The sequence below is a fragment of the Perna viridis genome, chromosome 1 (genome assembly GCF_037379345.1).
Source record: "Perna viridis isolate PV_CMFRI_1.1 ecotype Kerala chromosome 1, ASM3737934v1, whole genome shotgun sequence".
Taxonomy (NCBI): Eukaryota; Metazoa; Mollusca; class Bivalvia; order Mytilida; family Mytilidae; genus Perna; species Perna viridis.
The window spans coordinates 46,148,320-46,167,070 of NC_142445.1; the positions used below are offsets into that span (position 1 = coordinate 46,148,320).

An 18,751-nucleotide genomic window follows, 5' to 3' on the forward strand; every position below is an offset into this window, starting at 1 on the left:
TGTTCCTCTGCTTGCCGACCTATTCCTTCACTCTTATGAGGCTGACTTCACCTATAGCTAATCTGATCCGAAAGAAAGAATCTATCGTTTAGTTAGATCCTTTAATCTCAGTTTCCGCTGTATATATGCATTATCGTTAAACAATCCTTGTTTTTTAGGGATTTGATACATCGCATCTATCCTAAAGAATTTGAGATACTTGGTTTCTTTGATTTCCCTTACATCAAGATAATGAAGGAGAATCACAGTATAAACAAAAATTGAAAGAAACCACGTCAATGAATCGAAGAAAATAAACACAGATAACAAAAGCAAAAATAAAAGGAAAAACATAGAAACCAAAGTAATAAGCTTTGAAATGACCCGTATGTGCAGTATAACTAAAGGAGAAACCTGTTTTCGACAGGTTATGCATTTGTCTATGTTACAGACCATGCCATGTCTGATGGAACACGGATTCCATAATCATAAAGCATATCTTGTCTACTAAATGGAACATCTTTAATATAATACACGTAGCTTAACTTGTCATCGGTTGTTTTTCTAGATAAAGGGCAGCTTTACATGTGATATGGTCACGTGATGGTGCGAAGACGTTTTACAAATGGTTGCTTGGTAAACATTTAGTTATGAACTTAATTGAAATGGTCATGGTTTAGCTTTGAATTGTTACAATTCATATAACACCTAAAATCTCTGAGAGAGAAATGTGTTTTGTACGGTAAATAAACATTTAGTAGTCGGAGCATAATATGTGTTGTCTCCCAGTTTCGGCAGGAGCCTCCCGATATTTCATTTAAAAAAAATAGCAATTTCCTTTATCAGATGGGGAGAATGAACCGCGCGTTTGCGGAATATTCTAGTCTTATTAGAATTTTCATCTTAAAATTGCAATAAATTAGTTCAATTCTTATCAAAGCATGTCGCGAAAACAAAACAAAAACAAAAAAAAATCAGCAAAAAAAGCCAAAAAAACAACAACAAAAACTCAGCAAAAAAAGAAAACAAACTCAGAAATTCTCCCGCTTTGAGAAATTTTGAGAGGGAGTTCTCCCACTTTAGAATTTTCGAAAGTTAAAACACATATGAATCAGAGTTATCTCATCAAATTCTAGAGTTGGCTATTATATTCGACAATAGTGCCAATTTTGTATTATTGAGGTTTCTGCATCGTATATGGAGAATGCATGTTTTGACTGATGGGGTGTAGTTCAAATATAGAGTGTCCAGTCAAACTAGTATGTTGTACAGATGCTTTGCTATGAGAAGATATTTGTTACAGATTAGAATTTTTACACACAGAAACTGTTAGGAAAATATATAAAATCTTTGGTACAATCACAATTAAAAAAATGTTTCGGATAAAGTAGAATAGCAAGCATCTCAGTTTTATCCCATATGGTTAAATTTACAAAATAAAATGACATTTTTATACATGAAATGGTGCCCCTTTCAAAAAGAGTGTCATGCAAGAACTAAAATTGTATACAAGCCAAATGTCAAGTACATTGATCATTATCTACAAAAATGATAATTCACTTAATATTGTAATATTCAAATTGTCTCACCTGAAACTCCAGTTTAAATACTGAGTTGTCATGTACATAATTATGCTTAATTCTAGGGTGGTTGGGTGGCGGAGGGGTTATTTTCGTACGTGTTATGTAGTTTGCCGAGATTGAATTACTTGTGTAGGTTAGTTTCTGTATGAAAAAAACTGCCTCATAAATGTATTGTATTGTATAATATTCTTCTTTAAGTTTTGTGGGATTGGTAATACCTGTTACACCTGCCAACAAAACAGACAAACAACCTAACAGCTCATATGGTCTGACATATGCGCTTTTCTATAAAATCAATGTATTGAGGGAAATTTATCTTAGCGTTTATAAATCAAGAATTTTATTGAAAACTTCGTTTAGTTTTGTTTACGGTACCTATTCCTCTCTCTATATATTAAGTATTTGGGGTCAGAATCATTGTTTTCCAAATAGTCTCTGGTGAAATTAGATAATAACTGACCATGACTCAGTCGGCATGAAATTATTTTTGTCAGTAAAGTTTCATTCCACTAAAGAAAACCAACCATACAGAATGTCAAGCTTTGTCTGCAGCTTGCATTGCACTACTCTATAATAGAAACTCAAAATTTGAGTGAAAGGTCAACTATTCAAATTTAAAACATTAAAAAAGAGTTAACACATTACCAGAATGGCCGGTACGAGGTGGGTATTTAAAATAAACAGTGTATGTGTCACAAAATAATGTACAGTCATCCTGGTATAAAACAAGTTAATAAATTATTATCGTTTTTTATTTATCTTTGTTCCCAATATTTAAAAATGGCAAAAGGGTTATAAAAACACTTTATAATTGAATGCCCGTTATATGAGCAAATTCAGACTGGCCTTTATGAAAAAAAAAAAAAACACGTTTACATGTAACAATTTCAGAAATCTGGATATCAATTATAAATTCAAATGGATTTTTATCCATGAAAATTTAATACTTACCAAAAATTTTGTAATTAGGTGCTTTCCCAGTTAACGATGTGCTCTATAATTTTCGGTCCCTGTTTCGTTATATAGTTCTTTCCGCCTCCCGTCCACAATGAAAGAGTAATCAAGGGAACCAAGGTTATAGCGGTATTCAAAAGAATGTAATCCAGGGACAAAGACCAGACATGGGAAACATACATACACAACAAAGAACATAAAGTAACTAAAATCATACATACAAAGTAACAAAAGTAAATGAGCGACTCGGACTCCACTAAAAATTGGGAGCATGGACCAGGTGCACCGGTAGGGTAAGCGTCCTCTGCTTTTCTAGAAACACCCGCCGAGTTGCTCAAAAAAGTCAAGTCCGGGGTAGACAAACGAGGAAAGGAAAACTATGAAGAAAGACAACCAACGAGAGTAATTTCCCGGGAAATATTACTTCCCTTTACATTATTTCGTCCGCAAAATAGTTCGATATCAAAATATTTGATATGATAGTTTCCTTATACTTCAATTGCTAACCATTAATATTACAGATCAATATTTAATTTAATCTCATTTTGATTAATATTTCTTGAAATTTTCATGATTAAGCATTGAATGAGTCAACTACTGCATTGCATATTAATACGCTCTCGCACCTGTTCACACATCCGGTTAGTTGTCATCGGAGGAGTGACAATTGATTTCTGGTTTTATCAAAATGACAACAAGATCAGAGAAAGAAAGACAGAAACACTTGCAGGAGAAGTTTCAAGCTGCCCTTGCAAATCTTTTAAAAGATGATGACAACAAATATTGTGTTGACTGTGACGCAAAAGGTTTTTGTCTGATCATATTGATCATTTGTCTGATTTGATTGTTTATTTTCTATTCAAAGAAACCTTCATGTGGCTGTGCTGCCGTTCTTGGCATCACCTAGCAGTCTTGCATAGATGTTTCTGGATATCTTATCAAGTACTATTTTTGATTGAAGGAAAATCAATTGTTTTACTTGATTTGTATAACACTTTACATGTAACAGTCACTTTATCTTAAAAATACATGTTACTATTGTAGTAAATTTAAATAAGAACTTTTTTAGATAATGCCAGTTGAATCCTCCATTTGCTCAATTGGAAGAGTATTCACTTGCAGTGCCAGGGTCCTAGGTTTGATTCCAAACTGACTTACAAATTATACAGATAGGAGCAGAAATACAAATTTCCAATAGTCAAGCACAAAACATTTACTTGTTACTGCAGTAAAAAAAAGGGGGGAAATGAATCATCACTCTTAAAATGTACATTATGGATAAAGTACAAGTGTTCTTTCATGAATTGACATTTAATGATAAAGCATAAGCAAATAGAGGGAACTTGGAAAAAAAGATGTATTGTGATACATACATTTTTTATTATATGGTCATATTATACATGTAAGTGAAGCATTACCAACTAAGTATTCAGTAATTGAATTTTTCATCCTTTAATTTATAGATTTAACATATACATAATAGTCTTCTTAAGGCATTAATCACATATTTATTTCATTATTTTTTAACTGATAGAAATTCTTGTATTTTGAACTTATTTTTTATACTATACAACAATGTATATGTATCCAAAATCTTGTACCCAAATCATAGTCCAATAGTTTACTATCGAAGCAATTCTTTTTAAATATATTTCACATTAAAACACCTTAATATTATCAAAATAGTCTTGCCAGCACCATGGTAGATAAATTAGAATGGCAACTGGAATGAGACTATAAATTTTGCTTAATATTGTATTCAACCTTCCTTAGTACATGGAATGATTTTAAGTATGGGTAGGAATTCAAACTTCGACACTTTTTTTTTAAACAAGACAACATTTGCAGGCATATTTATTGAAATTTTACCAAGTACTACAATGGTTTTGTATATTGTGTAATTTGCTCATTTTCAGGACCGCGATGGGCCTCATGGAACTTAGGAATTTTCTTATGTATCAGATGTGCTGGAATCCACAGAAATCTTGGTGTTCATATTTCAAAAGTCAAATCTGTGAACTTAGACACATGGACTGCAGAACAAGTAGCAGTATGTATCTGAATGTTTTGTTAAATGTTATATATTTAAAAACAATTTCAGGTCCAAGGTGGGCATCCTGGAATTTAGGAATTTTCCTCTGCATGAGATGTGCAGGAAAACACAGAAATCTTGGTGTCCATGTATCAAAAGTAAAGTCTGTTGATTTAGATACATGGACCGCTGAACAATTAGCAGTATGTATACACTCAACCAATGAGTTTTGTATTCAGAGTGCTTCTCATCATACATTTGATACTATTAACCATTACACACTCATATATATCTATTCAAAATTGGAGGTGTAGCTTTAGCTTCTTAAATTGATTATTTTAACATGTTCCAATCTCTACTACAAGTACACACAATGTATATGGTGAAGGATTTCAGAAGTAATGTTTAAGATTTCCTATTTTCTTGCACTCTGGCAATATTAAAATCTTTCAAGTCAAAGTAATGTTTTTTTTGGTTTTTTTTTATAGCTTTCCTGTGGATTTGTAAAAATATTTGAAACTTTCAAAAAGATTAAGATTGATAAAATATTAACATCTTTTGACGAGTACCTCAAATAAGCTGTGAGAAATTGGAAATCAAAGTAATAAACAAATAATATAACACTCTCATCGATGATTTTGTGTAACATCAAATCTAATGTGCCAACAGAAGTGGTTGTACAGCTTCGTAATGTTTTTCCTTACTAACATCGTGATTTATAAATTTCATGTGTTCTTATCATTGCTTTTATATTTTACTCTGTTCAGCATCATCATAGCTGTTTCAGTCTTGTTTAGTTTCCATTCATTCATGTATTAAAGAGGAAACTCCATTTCATCATTGTTTTACCACATGCTTGCCATTTATGTCACATTATTTTACTCCAAGCAAGGGGTTAAATATTGACTTAAATGGCCAGCCTGCGATAAAACAATAATAAAATGGGAGTTTCCGTGATTTAGTTTGATATTGATATGACTATTTTTTCATATTTAATAAAATATGCAGCCTGTGTGTTGTACGAAAATGGCAACCATTATTGCACAAAATTCTGTTGTAACATAGTAAAATTGGGTAAAACTTATCTTTGACGTCGAAAAAAACTCATTCTTTTACCAATGCTGTGCTCTAAAAATCTTTGAAGCACATCATATTAGAATTGTTTATAAAAAAAATTCATCTAACTTTAAATTGTTCATATCAATCAAGTATTTAAAATTAATGTTAAGTATATCAACATGATCATATTTTTGTTTAATCCTAATTTTAGTTTATGGTTAATGTTAGGGCTGTGAGAGTTTTTTCAATTCATTTTGGAGAACGGTAATAGATAGCATAAGAATATTTTTAAAAAAAAGTCACAAAGTAAGTCAAAGCAGATCCCATTTAGCTTGAAGTAAAATGTTTAATAATTGAGAATATAGACTGGCATCTAAATTTTGTGTAGATTTTTATATTTTCATGATTTTCATATATGTGTATTTATATTATTATAATACTTTAATACATGTGTGTTACATTTTCAGGATATTTTTTACTTTTATACATGTTCTTTTATAATGTACAATGTCTAGTAATTGAAGTTTACATTGTATTATCATATTTAAATATCAGTCAATAAGAAAGAGCCTGGCAGTATCAATTATAAGGGCACTTTATATTGAATATGCTTTAATAATTTGATCAAGAAAACAATTCAGTGCAAGTCGAATAAAGCACAGACATTTTCGAAAGTAATGGTTTCTGAAGGGCGAGATGTTTAAATTTCCTTTTTATTTTAGATGATGATGGAAGTTGGTAACAGTCGAGCCAGAGCTGCCTATGAAGCACAAGTACCTGATAACTTTAGACGGCCACAAACAGACTCGTATCCTTCTATTTAGCAAATTTGGGTTACTCTTATGCATGGACTCTTATACATTATACATTTTTCTAATTTTTTTTTTGAAGTATGACAATATTAAGTCCAGTGATGAGTTATCTTTGTCAATTCATCAAAATAATCCCTTCATTCATGACATACGTGTATCCAAAATTCACTCTTGATGCATGTATAAAGCTGGTTTTTAGCTTTAGTCTTTGTCAGGATCTAAAACCAATGGTCACTTTTTATATGCAAAATAATAAAATACTACTCCAGATACAGGTGTTTTATTTCTATCAAGGGCTTTATATTACTATACTCATATAGTCCCAGCTTTTAAAACATGTTGACCTTTGTCCTTTGTGGTCTAATTAAGTTCATCTGAAAATATAAGTTTATTTTTTATTTATAAATTTTCAACAAACTTGAAAAAAAGTGATAAAATTTCAAGCAAACTACCATGGACAATTAATTATGTCTCTTTTCAATAATTTATAATTTTCTTTATCGGAATATCATGACTTAATGCCTTCAGTGTTTCCTTAATTAGAATTTGGGATTCCCATCTACTTTTTTGCCGATTTTCCCGCCAAAAAAGGCACATGACAAAAGTGTAAACAAATGTCATCCATTTTCTTTTATCAATTTTTGCATTTCGAAGTGTTTTAGACACTTCCTGATGGGTTAATCAGTGTTATTTGGATTTAATTTATTCTGTTATAAGGTAAATCTGTTTCTGAATGTATGATATGGTTTAATCTGGCTGTGAAGATTGTATGTAGCCATGTGCACATGGCCATGATTGTGTTTACCTTTGACCAGATGGTGAGAGTTTTGATTGGATAAATAATATATTTACATCTTATTGACACCTCCCAGGAGGATATTGTGAGTGACGGTCACCGGGTCTAATTACCTTTGATTTGCTTCAGTCATAAATTGGTTATTGTCAATTAACTTTGACCAGGTGTCAACACAATTGTTTAATTGGAGAGAATATCTGTTGCTAACTATGTGTCAATTTTAATATACAAAACCTAGGCACCAAGAAAATAACCAACTGGTTATTTTTGTTGCCAGATCAAATAAAAAATCGCAAATTGCGACATTGCAAGGCCCAGCACGATCCCTGCTTATAGACTATGTATTTGAGCAAACTTACATAGAAAATTACTATTAGAGTGAAATAGTTGATTTACAGATGGAAAATAGCATTTATTGGGAATAATAGATTTGAAAATTTCTTAAGAATCTTGAAAAAAAAGAGTGACCCTCACATTGATTACATTTTAAAAACATATACATGCATGTGTCTATGTGTACACAACTTCCTTAACTGGTTATCAGAGCTCTTGAAGCTTTTATAAGAGCCAAATATGAGCAGAAAAAATATATGGCAAGAGAATGGATTCCCCCCAAACCAACTATACCAAAAGAGGTATTTTTCTGTTCACAGCAATGCTTTACTTTTCTTCCTAATGTATTAAAATGTATGTTAAATCTGTGTAAAAATACACAATATTTTTGTTGAATTCTGATCTAATGTGTTTTATAACTTTTTTGCATGACAGATTGTGAAGAGTGAATCTTATTTTTAAAAATATTTTTTCTATTTAAAAGTTAAAAAGGCTAATGATGGCAGAGAAACCAATTGCATTGGAATATCTTCAATGATATTCTAACAGACAAATGTTGTTTTAAACTTGATTCTGCATGATTTCTAAATGTGCTTAAATACTATTTTTTCCTTGTCTGCAAAATGTATAGGTATATTTGCTTTTTGCTTACTTTTTGTCTTCTGAACAAAGTTATGTTTGCTTATTGCAATGTATTTGATATAATCTATGCTTTATACAACATCTTGTTAAATGGAATTTGTAATAAATTTACTTTTTAATAGTCTATTTGGTATTCAGAAAGTCTATTTTGCAGGTCTTCATGACATTGAATAGCACTTTTTGCATCATGTTATCATGTCAACAATTTTACATAACAAGTATTTTTTGTTCCTTCAGTTTAAAGGAGAGACAACGGTAAACAGTCTTTATTTCTTCTGTTCTTTTTTTTTTTTTTTTTTTGGGTGTGGTGTTTCTTGGCTAATATGATATATTCAGTGAACTACTATATATACAATTGCTTAAATTAGTTTCATATTGTATTTTACATCAGTTCAAATCAGGTTCTCTTCTAGAACTAAAGAGCTTGTAAAGGGAAAACCATGTTTTCATGGAATATTTTTTAACGCATAAAATTTTGCTAGTGATTTGGATACCATACAAGGAATAAATATTGAGAAAATGCTTGTGTCAATATAATATACAGAGATCAACTTCCAGAAACATACATTTACAAATAGATTGAATTCAATTTAATGTTATGTTCAGGAATGGTTGATTAAACAAAATTATTAATGTAATGATTTTTTTATTTTAATTGCATTTTTGTTCATCTCATTGTTTTCTTTTTTGATTAAATATTCAACATTAGGAATATTTAAGTGTATTTGTTTAAAGAAAAAAACTCTTGAGACCTTGTAGTGAATTGCATGTTTAAAGAGCATGATTTGTGTAAGAATTTGATATGAATGCATTAACAATTCATTTTCTAATAGATATGACTATTACTAACTGCTCCATCTAGTACATGTATATACTTTCATAATAGCACTATAGTGAGTTTTTATTTACTTACTAGCTTATAAAACACTAAGACTAGACTAATAAACAAAAAATTGATGTTTCTTGAAAATGTTTTTTTCTTATGACATCATATTTAAGTGATATGGCATCTTTAATATCATTTTACAGTTTATTGAGTGTGATACACAATTATGCATGGAAATACTCTGGTATGGTACATGTAATGGTCTTAATAATGATTTAGATGTCATGTTATTATTATTATTTATATTCACTATTTCAACTAGAAAAAGATAAGAGTCAAGTGTAATATTAACTTTTTATTTACCTTTCAGCTGGAACAAGATGAAAGAACAGAAAGAAAGAAAAAGCCCAAGCAACAATCTTCTGTACAGTTAGAGGTATGTGAAACAGATGTATTTTCTCAAATTCTGCAGCTGAACGGTTTTATTAGTAGTGGGCTCACCTAGAATATGTAAGTTAATAGGTTATGTCCAGCTGAGCGTCCCCAAAGACTTTTTAATTGGTGGTTACTGCTTCCCCACTGAGCACACATCCTAAAGAAGATAGAGTGATTACTGGTTGGTTGGGATCAGAATAAAGTGTCTGTCTGGTGATATGCACACCTGTTGTTTCTGTGAGCTAGCATAATTAAATTCTAGCTTAGCATAAAAGACTAGTGCAAAGCATTTTCATCCTGAAGTTCACATGTATAATATTTTATTTGATATAGAGAAACAACTCTACTAGAGGTTAAAGCATTGTGTTGGTTTGTCTAAGAAAGTGACAATTCTCATCTTCCCCTTACAAAGATTAGCGAAAAATTATAATTTTATATTATTAGTTTCCTTGGTTAAGAAAATGTTGTATTGCTGTTAATCTGTCAATTCTGATAAAACTAAAGAATATTGACTAATATCATCCTAATTTTCCATTATGTATGTCATTTTTTGACTAAAATCTTATTGCTTTCATTTAACCCACCACTGCTTAATTTCAGTTTTGAATGTATTGACAGAAAAAACATCACTCTCTGTCAGGTCCACTGTTATATGTTCTGTCACATATCAGAACGGCCTGTATTATGTGTTTATCACCTGAAAAACTCTTATAGACCTTTACAAAGACTAAATTTATGTTTCAATAAGTGCAATTGAATAATTGTCAATTTATACCAAAAATGATTTAAAGAGACTTCTTAATTTATTAGCATATTTTTCTTTGCTTTAAAGGCACCGAAAGTAAGTACTCCGAAATCCCAGCCTGTAGAAAAGAAACAAACAGAAGTTCTACCACAGCCCAAACAGCCCACAAACACAGAAGATTTACTTAGTTTGAGTGAGTTTTTTTGGTAATAGGTCATGGGTAGTTGTTATGTACTACAGTTATGAAATACCATATTTTAGCGTGTATTATGCACTCATTTTTACATAGAAATCATTTCCAGGGCATGGAGGTGCGTGTTATGCATCAATATATTAGTATTAGCCACGAAATGAAAGATTGTTGTACTAGAAAAGAGATCAAGTAATATAAACAAACAAACTGGAAGTGAAATTTTACTGAAAGAAATTTCTCCTTATAAAACATGGTTAGGGATTAAAATAAAACAACAAAAAAAACAAAAAATAACAAAGTGTTTTTTGTCAAACCCTCCTTATTTACAGCTGAAAATGATTATTTTGATACTTATTTTGATTGTTTCTTACAATTTTTTTCTTAAAAATATGTTTTTAAATGAAAAATTGTGAAGTTTGAGTTACAACCAAAACTGGAAATGTCATATTTTCCCAACTTTCAATTTTGTTTTCTAAGCCATTTCATACATCCTGTGTAAATTTTATCAAGCTTGGAAATTAAAATTATCCAATTTATGTAACTACTGATGTTTTAGTCTGCATATAAGTTTCTTTCCTTCACATTTTCATAGGAAATACTGCATCAAGGTAAATAAATTGACCGATCGAGCGCAAGATATTGATCTTTTGTCTTACAAAATTTTACTGCAATCTAAGTCTAAAAAACATTTTTTCACATGTTTAGACCTTCAAAATTGCACTGAGCACAATACATAAACATGTATTATTCACACCAAAATATGGTAACTGGATTGTATTTAAGGTATGTATTTAACAACCTTTATTTTTTTTTCATTAAACTTGTTCTGTTGTCTGTATTTACTTTAGATTCTTCACCTGCAAAACAAGCATCTACTCAATCATCAGATTTATTAGGAGATTTAGTAGATATCATGGGACCTCCTGCATCCACTAGTCAGAATAGTTCATCAAGTCAACCTTCCAACCCACAAACTCAGGTAATTCTAAAATACATATAATGTTTAACTACTAGTAAATATAATGGTTTAGATTTGAATAATAGATCTTTTAATTGTAATGTTTTCCTTTTTTTTTCCTGTTTATTTTGATTTGAAAGCAATATTTTCTGCAAATTATCTCTGTCGATGAGTAGCCTTAACATTTTCTTGTCACTTCAAAAAAAGTTACAAGGTATTTGAATACAATAGTATCACGGCAATGATTGCGATTTGTTCAATATTTGATATAAAGGCACAGAATGGTGAGTTAGAAGCTTCATTATTTGATGACGGCGCTGCTAAACAACAAGAAAAGTGTACAAAAGACTCTATCCTGGCTCTTTATGGACCCAAAAGCCAACCACAACAACAACAGATGTATGGAGTACCAGGTCAGTATCAATTTACTAATTTATCATTAGTAGATTGGGAAAGGAAAAAACTATATTGGTATTTTGTTGATTAATACAAATTAGTAAAATCAATACTAATATGTTTTCAATAGCACTAACAGTATGTTTAACAACTAGACTGTTTCTGATCCCACATGCATTAAAAATCACAAGGAGGGTTCGCATCTAATTGAGAAAGTTGACTGCTAAATATATTCATTCTGTGAAACCATATGTTTCTGATCCCACATGCATTAAAAATCACAAGGAGGGTTCGCATCTAATTGAGAAAGTTGACTGCTAAATATATTCATTCTGTGAAACCATATGTTTCTGATCCCACATGCATTAAAAATCACAAGGAGGGTTTGCATCTAATTGAGAAAGTTGACTGCTAAATATATTCATTCTGTGAAACCATAGAAACCCATTACCTTGAGAAACAAATGTCAGATAGACAGTGTCTAATATTTCCTATGAATAGACAAATTGACAAGAATATTACAGCGAGTGATGTAGTTAACTTTATAAAGGAAATAAAGTCTTCCTATGATTGAATGGCCATTACCTGATAAAATGTTTTATGTAGGTGACTGGAAAATTGAGCAAGGAGATTAAACTTTTTATTATTTCATAGGTATTTTAATTATAGTTTGATAGAAAGTTTGTATTTTTCGTCCATTGTCTAGTGAACTATCTAAGGAAGTTTATCAGGTGATTTTCATTTAATCAAGAGAAGATCATATGGAGAAAGAAAGTAATCTTAGAGACTTATGCAAGATGAATATATGTGTAAAATTACAGGACATTATAATTACATTACAGCTGGCCAGTATTATAATATGCCCCAAACTGATATGGGATATTATAATCAATATGACACAGGTATAGAGCATGTGTAGTCTTACTTGATATGCTTAACTACTGATGTCCTGTTATGATTCAGGGTGCATGTGGTTACAGGTTCTGAATATATTTTTTTAATTTTAGCTTTAAGGCTTCTCTACTTCAATAGCAATACAGCTGATGTTGTGCATAAGTTTGTATATTTCTTTGCATAATTTGTTGAGCACTTTGAAATGGTGCTGACACTTTGTTCACTATGTAGTATCTCACTTTGATTTGTTAATACATGTAGTATTTATTATCAATATTCTTATTGTCAACAACAGCTTACAATTAAGATTAAACTTAAATGCTAAAGATATTTCACTTTTTAAGTTGAAGGTTTTTGGATTTTATGTTTTGCAAAATTCAAAATTTTGGTAAAACAAGTAAATGATTTTAAACAACAATGGAGGGTTTAATCTAACCTTCTTTTATATGTCTTTCTTTTTGTACATGTGAGTTTTAGTATAATACTTTGCTAGTTCATCTGTTCACTTGTCAAATGATAACACAATGTTTTAAAGAATATATTGTTACAATTATTTGTCCCCATTTAAGTGATGTTCCTTTTCATGGCTTTCCAATTTTTTTGTTTCTGAGTACACTGAAACAGAGGGTATATCATGTGTTTTTTTTTGTTTTTTAATCTTTTTAAGATTTCTCTTAAATGTATTTTCATCTCTGTTTGACTAGTTTTAAGCTTCATTTTTACTGTAAAGTCTGAACTTAAAAAGCTATGTATTTTTGCCACTTTTTTTGCTGATTCGGTGAATGTATGAATATGTCATGGCTTAAATGTTGTAGGAGTATTCAGTATAAATTACTTTTCAACCAAAATAAATGGAAATGATTAGTTATTACAGAATTTTTTTGTAAATAAACAAGATTCAGTTGGTAAAATATTGGCACAACAGAATCCATTTTCTTGTTACAGATGGTAAAATGTAAATGTGATGTTCATAAGTCATTATATATGGTTGTTGATGTGGATTTACAACCATTTTTACTCTTTATAAGGTCATGACTTATACTGTGAAAGTACTTTAATTCGTGGATACCAATTTTCGTGAATTAGGGAAGAAACACAAGTTCGTGGATTCTTGAATTCGTGGTTTTGAGGTTTTTAGTACATGTATACATGTCAATGGAAATCTCCTTTTTGTTGTGAGCCAAATTTCGTGGTTTTGCCTACCCACAAAAAGCATGAAAATTGGTACCCCACGAACAAAAGTCCTTCATTCAGTGATTTTATATCACTCAAAAGTTCAGTTCAACTTTCAGGTGGTATGTATATGCCACAACAAATGGGACAACAGAATATGGGAATGTATGGTATGGCAAATACTGGTATGACTAACACAGGCATGGGAAACCCAGGTATGGGAAACACAGGTATGGGAAATGCTGGAATGCCACAACAACAACCTATGATGAACAATCAGTATAATCAACAGGGTATGAACCCACAGGGAATGCCAATGCAGCAGGTAAATATTAATTAAATGAAACTTGGACTTGTTACATTCCGAACAGCAATGTTCCTAGGGTATATATTATTTTTTCTGGGTTCATCAAATAGTAAATTGATTTTCATCCCAACAGTACATTCAAAACTCTTTCTAAAAAAACATTTCATACTTGTTTGTTTCTTGTAATTTATGTAGGATATTGATGGGTAGGATGATATAAAGCTATTGCAAGTTATACTTTGAAATCATTTGTATGGAAAGTTTATGCGCATATGCTAGATAGTTACTGATCCACTACCATATTCATATCAAAGAAATTGTTCACAAAAAAAAAAAAAAATAGAAGCACAAACATCACAAGATAAATATAAATATTGAAAATAGTAATAATGGTAATATGCTGGTGAATTCAGGTTAGAAGATGGGATATTAATATCGACAGTTGAATAAGGAAAAGCAAATCAAAATCAGAAAAGTTTTCCACATGATTTAGAAGATTATAATGCACTTTTTTTTAACATTTGTATATATTTTGTTCATGTTACCTACATAATACATATTTAATTGTATGGCTTGAATTAATGGGAAGTATTTCCTCTGATACGGATTTTTAGATAAATGTACTTCAATGAACACTTATGATTTAAATCTGATACTTTCTATCTTAGAATCCTAATATGTATGGATTGATGGGTCAACAGAACATGCAACCAAACATGGGAATGTATAACCAACCAAATCAACAGCAGATGGCTATGCAGTATAATCAGGTAAAACTTGTAAGGCACAAAACTATTTTATGACTTAGGTGGCATGGTCGGGAGCATGAGCAACAGTGCAGATTGTATTTATTGATATTTATTGCTAGATAAAAGTGTATAGGCTTACAGATTTATTAGGATAGGAACTTTTCATTTGACTAATGTAATTAATTATATAAATGGATGTTATATATTTATCAGGATGTATGTCTATCTACCTCTCCATCCTTCTGTTCATTAATTGCTGTTATCCTCAGTTCTAAACTGCTTGTTTGATTCGTATGAAACTTTGTTTATGCCATGATGATGCCAAAGGACTTAGGGTTTCCATATTTAAGCATAAAATTAACAATCTTGAAAATCAGAGCAGAGCTATAAAAATATAGGGTAAAATTGTAAAAATGTGAAAGTCTGTGTCTTATTTGCCAAGCAATAATGAATTTACTCAAATTGTAGATATGGAATTTAATTAAGAAACTTTTTAATAGTTATAGTCAAATCTTCAGTATTTTTTTTTTAGATGCAACAACAGATGGGAAATATGAGATTAAATAGTAACAACATGATGGGCCAAACTAATGGGATGGGCAATTGGGCCGTACAGGGAAACAGTGGACATACATTATCTACAAACCTCTGGCAATGATGATGGTTTTATATAGGATTGTTAGCATTCCACATGTTATGATATTGTTTTAGAAATCTTTTATTTAAAAGAGGTTACGAGCCATAACATGATATTTTAAGTTGGTTTTTTTTCCAATGTTATGCTGTACTTACAACAAAAGATTTAATTTTTTGCAAGGAAGTATCTAAAGTTACAACTGACTGATTGTCTATGGGACATTTATTAAAATAATGTTTTTTAAATGATAAAGTGTTATTTTATACATCTGTAGGTCTATTAAGGAGCATTGTTATGATGCTCTAATATTAACTTTTTATTTGTTTCCACTTTTCAAGTAAGAGTAACATGAAATAAATTGAATCAGTAAAAACTGAAATTGTAGAAGTGATTGGTAAAATAGAAAGAAAAACTGTATGGTGGGTTATTTTGGCAGGTGTAAAATTGGGCAGTTTTGATGCAAAAAGGTATTGGAAAAAAATTTGTATTTTTGGCAGTTAAATGGTGCACTAATTTCTTCAACCATTAGTAAATATTTAGCAGAATTTATTTGGACCCTTATAGCACCCCATGAAAATAACCCGCTAAACGATATTTCAGCTGATTAACAGGGTTTTATGTTTATACTTCGAAAAAAAATCAGTACAGAAAAGATAGTACACTAGTACTTACTGTAATATAAGCTTTGTTATTTTTTTTCTTCAAAATTCATTGATTGATGCATTGTTATTTGTGTGTATATGAGTGAATGTGGTTGGATAAAGTGTATTGTCTTGCTGGTTCAAGTGTTGCTTTCATGAAATAATGAAGACCGAGAAATGTTCTGCAAATAAGGTATCTTATGAAATAGGATTGTACATTTTGAAGCTGAGTTGTAGTGTTTACACCATAGACCATTTAAATTTATTTTTATCAAATAGCCATGGAAAATGTATGGTAAAATGTGATAGTGAAAAAAATCCGGAAATTAGACTTTCCTCCTGATTTTTCATTAAAGATGTATTACACTATAGAAGTAAAATGTGTTTGCCAAATTCATTTTTTTGTTTTTGTTTCTAAATCAACCCAAGTACTTACATGGACTATTTGTCTCTAAGATGAATAGGTTAATAGGTTCTAAGCAATTTCCTGTATATAGTATAATTTTCTTCCAGTTTTTTTGTTTGCTGCCCTTGGAATTGGTATAAAAAAGGTATTTGACTCAGGGTGCTCAATTCTGTATTATATAACATCTTTTTATGTGAATTTTCCTTAAATTAAGATTACTTCACTTGTATTATGATGACATTTTCAGCTGTATTCAGAATAATGTGGAGGTGAATATTAAACATATAGTCACACATAGACAGTGTTATGTGTGAAGTATATGAATGTATCAAATCTGAATTTTAAATTTCAAGTACATGTACATATATATGCAAATGTACAATACAACATCTTTTTATTTACACATTTGTAGAACTTAATGAACCCTTTCAATAGTGTGGGATTGGTAGCAACATCTTGTATGGTACATGTATATTGTAGGAAGGATTAGGATATACCAATACATACCAATACTTTTTCATATCGATTTTTGAAATAACATAATTACAATTTTGAAGAATCGAATTAAGAAATCATACATTGTCAAGGAAAATGGAGGATTCTCAGCTATAAACTGTTTCTAACACTTACTACCTTGTTTATTTTATAATCAAGTGAAAGTTTGGTTTTATACACTGTCCTTGAAATAAGTACAACTGAAAGTGCCTTTTTGAATTTAACGGAACATCTGTAAGCTGTAACAGTGATATGTAAGGTTGTTCTTAATTGTTGATTGGTTATCTTATACTAAATTATATTCTAGATAATAACCCTAAATGTTAATTGAATTGAAAAGTCTGCTTTTTGAATAAGTTAACAATAACCAATGTTAGATGTGACATTTCTGTGATAATTTTCTCTTCTGTTTTTACACTAATAACAGATTCATTGTTATTTACAGTAATAACCATATATTCAGTAATATCAGTACAGCTAAAAATGTGCAATATGATGTATCTTACTGTTGTAAAATATCACTTTGTAACTGCCATTCTTCATATAAAAACCCAACATTCTTCCTGCAGAGGAGATTCCTTAGTACCATGTAGTACTCAATTATATTAAAGGAGAGCAATTGTCCATTTAGAAAAAAACATTTTATATACATTTATAATGAACTAATATGATTTTCTTTCAGTTAGGTACTGACACTTGATACTAAAATGAAACAAAAGATGGACTGGATCTTGGTAATTTCTCACTTTATTTCTGGTGAAAAGTAGAAAGACAAGCAAGATTGCTGTTATGCCATCTGCATATTCATATTTTTTTAGTTATCTACAACATGTATTTTAAAGCTGCTCATGTTGAATGAGAAATATTTGTTATTTGTTGAATGTACTTTTTACAAAAGGTGTGTTCTGTATTGTTATTTTAAATTGTCTTATTTGTTGCTGCTAATTGCTTTTATTCAATACTTTAGTATTATTTATGTCCCATTCTCATTTGTATATTGTTTCATCAGTAGCATCAATATTATTTGTTGGTATAATGTAAAATTTAATGTATACTTCATAAAAAGAAACAAAATAAAAATCTAATTACAATATTTTCTGTTGTCTGTTTTGAAAGAAAGGAGTCTGAAACGTTTCACTTTTAAATCTTTTCAAAAGCAGATTCTCATTGTTTGTACAACCACAACAAAAATTGTACTTTATTTGAATGGCCCTGTTATTGTATATATTGTGGTTTTTTTCACTCTTGGTTTTCTATGAAAATTTCAGTCATAGTCTATAGATCTATGTGAAGCCTTAACATAGACTTCTTCATCACCAAAGGATTCAGATTGATTATGGGTGTTGCAGTCTTATACATTTAGGATTTATATGGTATTGTGATTAGTTTGCAGCTGAATCTAGTGTGTGACTGAAAATGTAACTGTTTTGAAATATGTTTGAGGTATTGTCCAAGTTTTTTTAGGTATGAGTGCATTCTCTATTTTAGTAGTATTTTCTAAATTTACTGCTAAATTATCTAAGTCATCTGACCATGCATTTAGGTTTTTTTATTTTGGTCCCATTTTGAAATAAGTCTACATTGAGGTCCAATGACTAAAAAAATTGATTTTTTCACCAACTGAATTTGTTGGGTTTCCTTGATATGCTGAATCTAACAAACCATGTATTTAGATTTTATATTGTGGGACAGAATGAATGAATTGT

General features: G+C 30.3%; 1 protein-coding gene across 8 annotated transcripts; it reads left to right on the plus strand.

Moving 5' to 3' along the window:
* The first annotated feature begins 3,148 nt into the window (after positions 1-3,148).
* LOC148629012 (stromal membrane-associated protein 1-like) lies at positions 3,149-18,136 on the plus strand. Of its 8 annotated transcripts, none has more exons than XM_088542341.1 (13): positions 3,149-3,322; positions 4,433-4,566; positions 6,330-6,415; positions 7,760-7,850; positions 8,428-8,445; positions 9,387-9,452; positions 10,284-10,389; positions 11,238-11,368; positions 11,622-11,760; positions 12,586-12,645; positions 13,930-14,135; positions 14,786-14,887; positions 15,399-18,136. In XM_088542341.1, the coding sequence occupies exons 1-13, from the start codon at positions 3,205-3,207 to the stop codon at positions 15,522-15,524; spliced, it is 1,383 nt and encodes a 460-aa protein (XP_088398467.1). In that variant the 5' UTR covers positions 3,149-3,204; the 3' UTR covers positions 15,525-18,136. The 8 variants fall into 8 exon arrangements, with proteins under 8 accessions (XP_088398467.1, XP_088398476.1, XP_088398506.1 ...); XM_088542350.1 differs by lacking the exon at positions 4,433-4,566 and adding an exon at positions 4,618-4,751; XM_088542380.1 differs by lacking the exon at positions 12,586-12,645.
* The last annotated feature ends 615 nt before the right edge of the window (positions 18,137-18,751 follow it).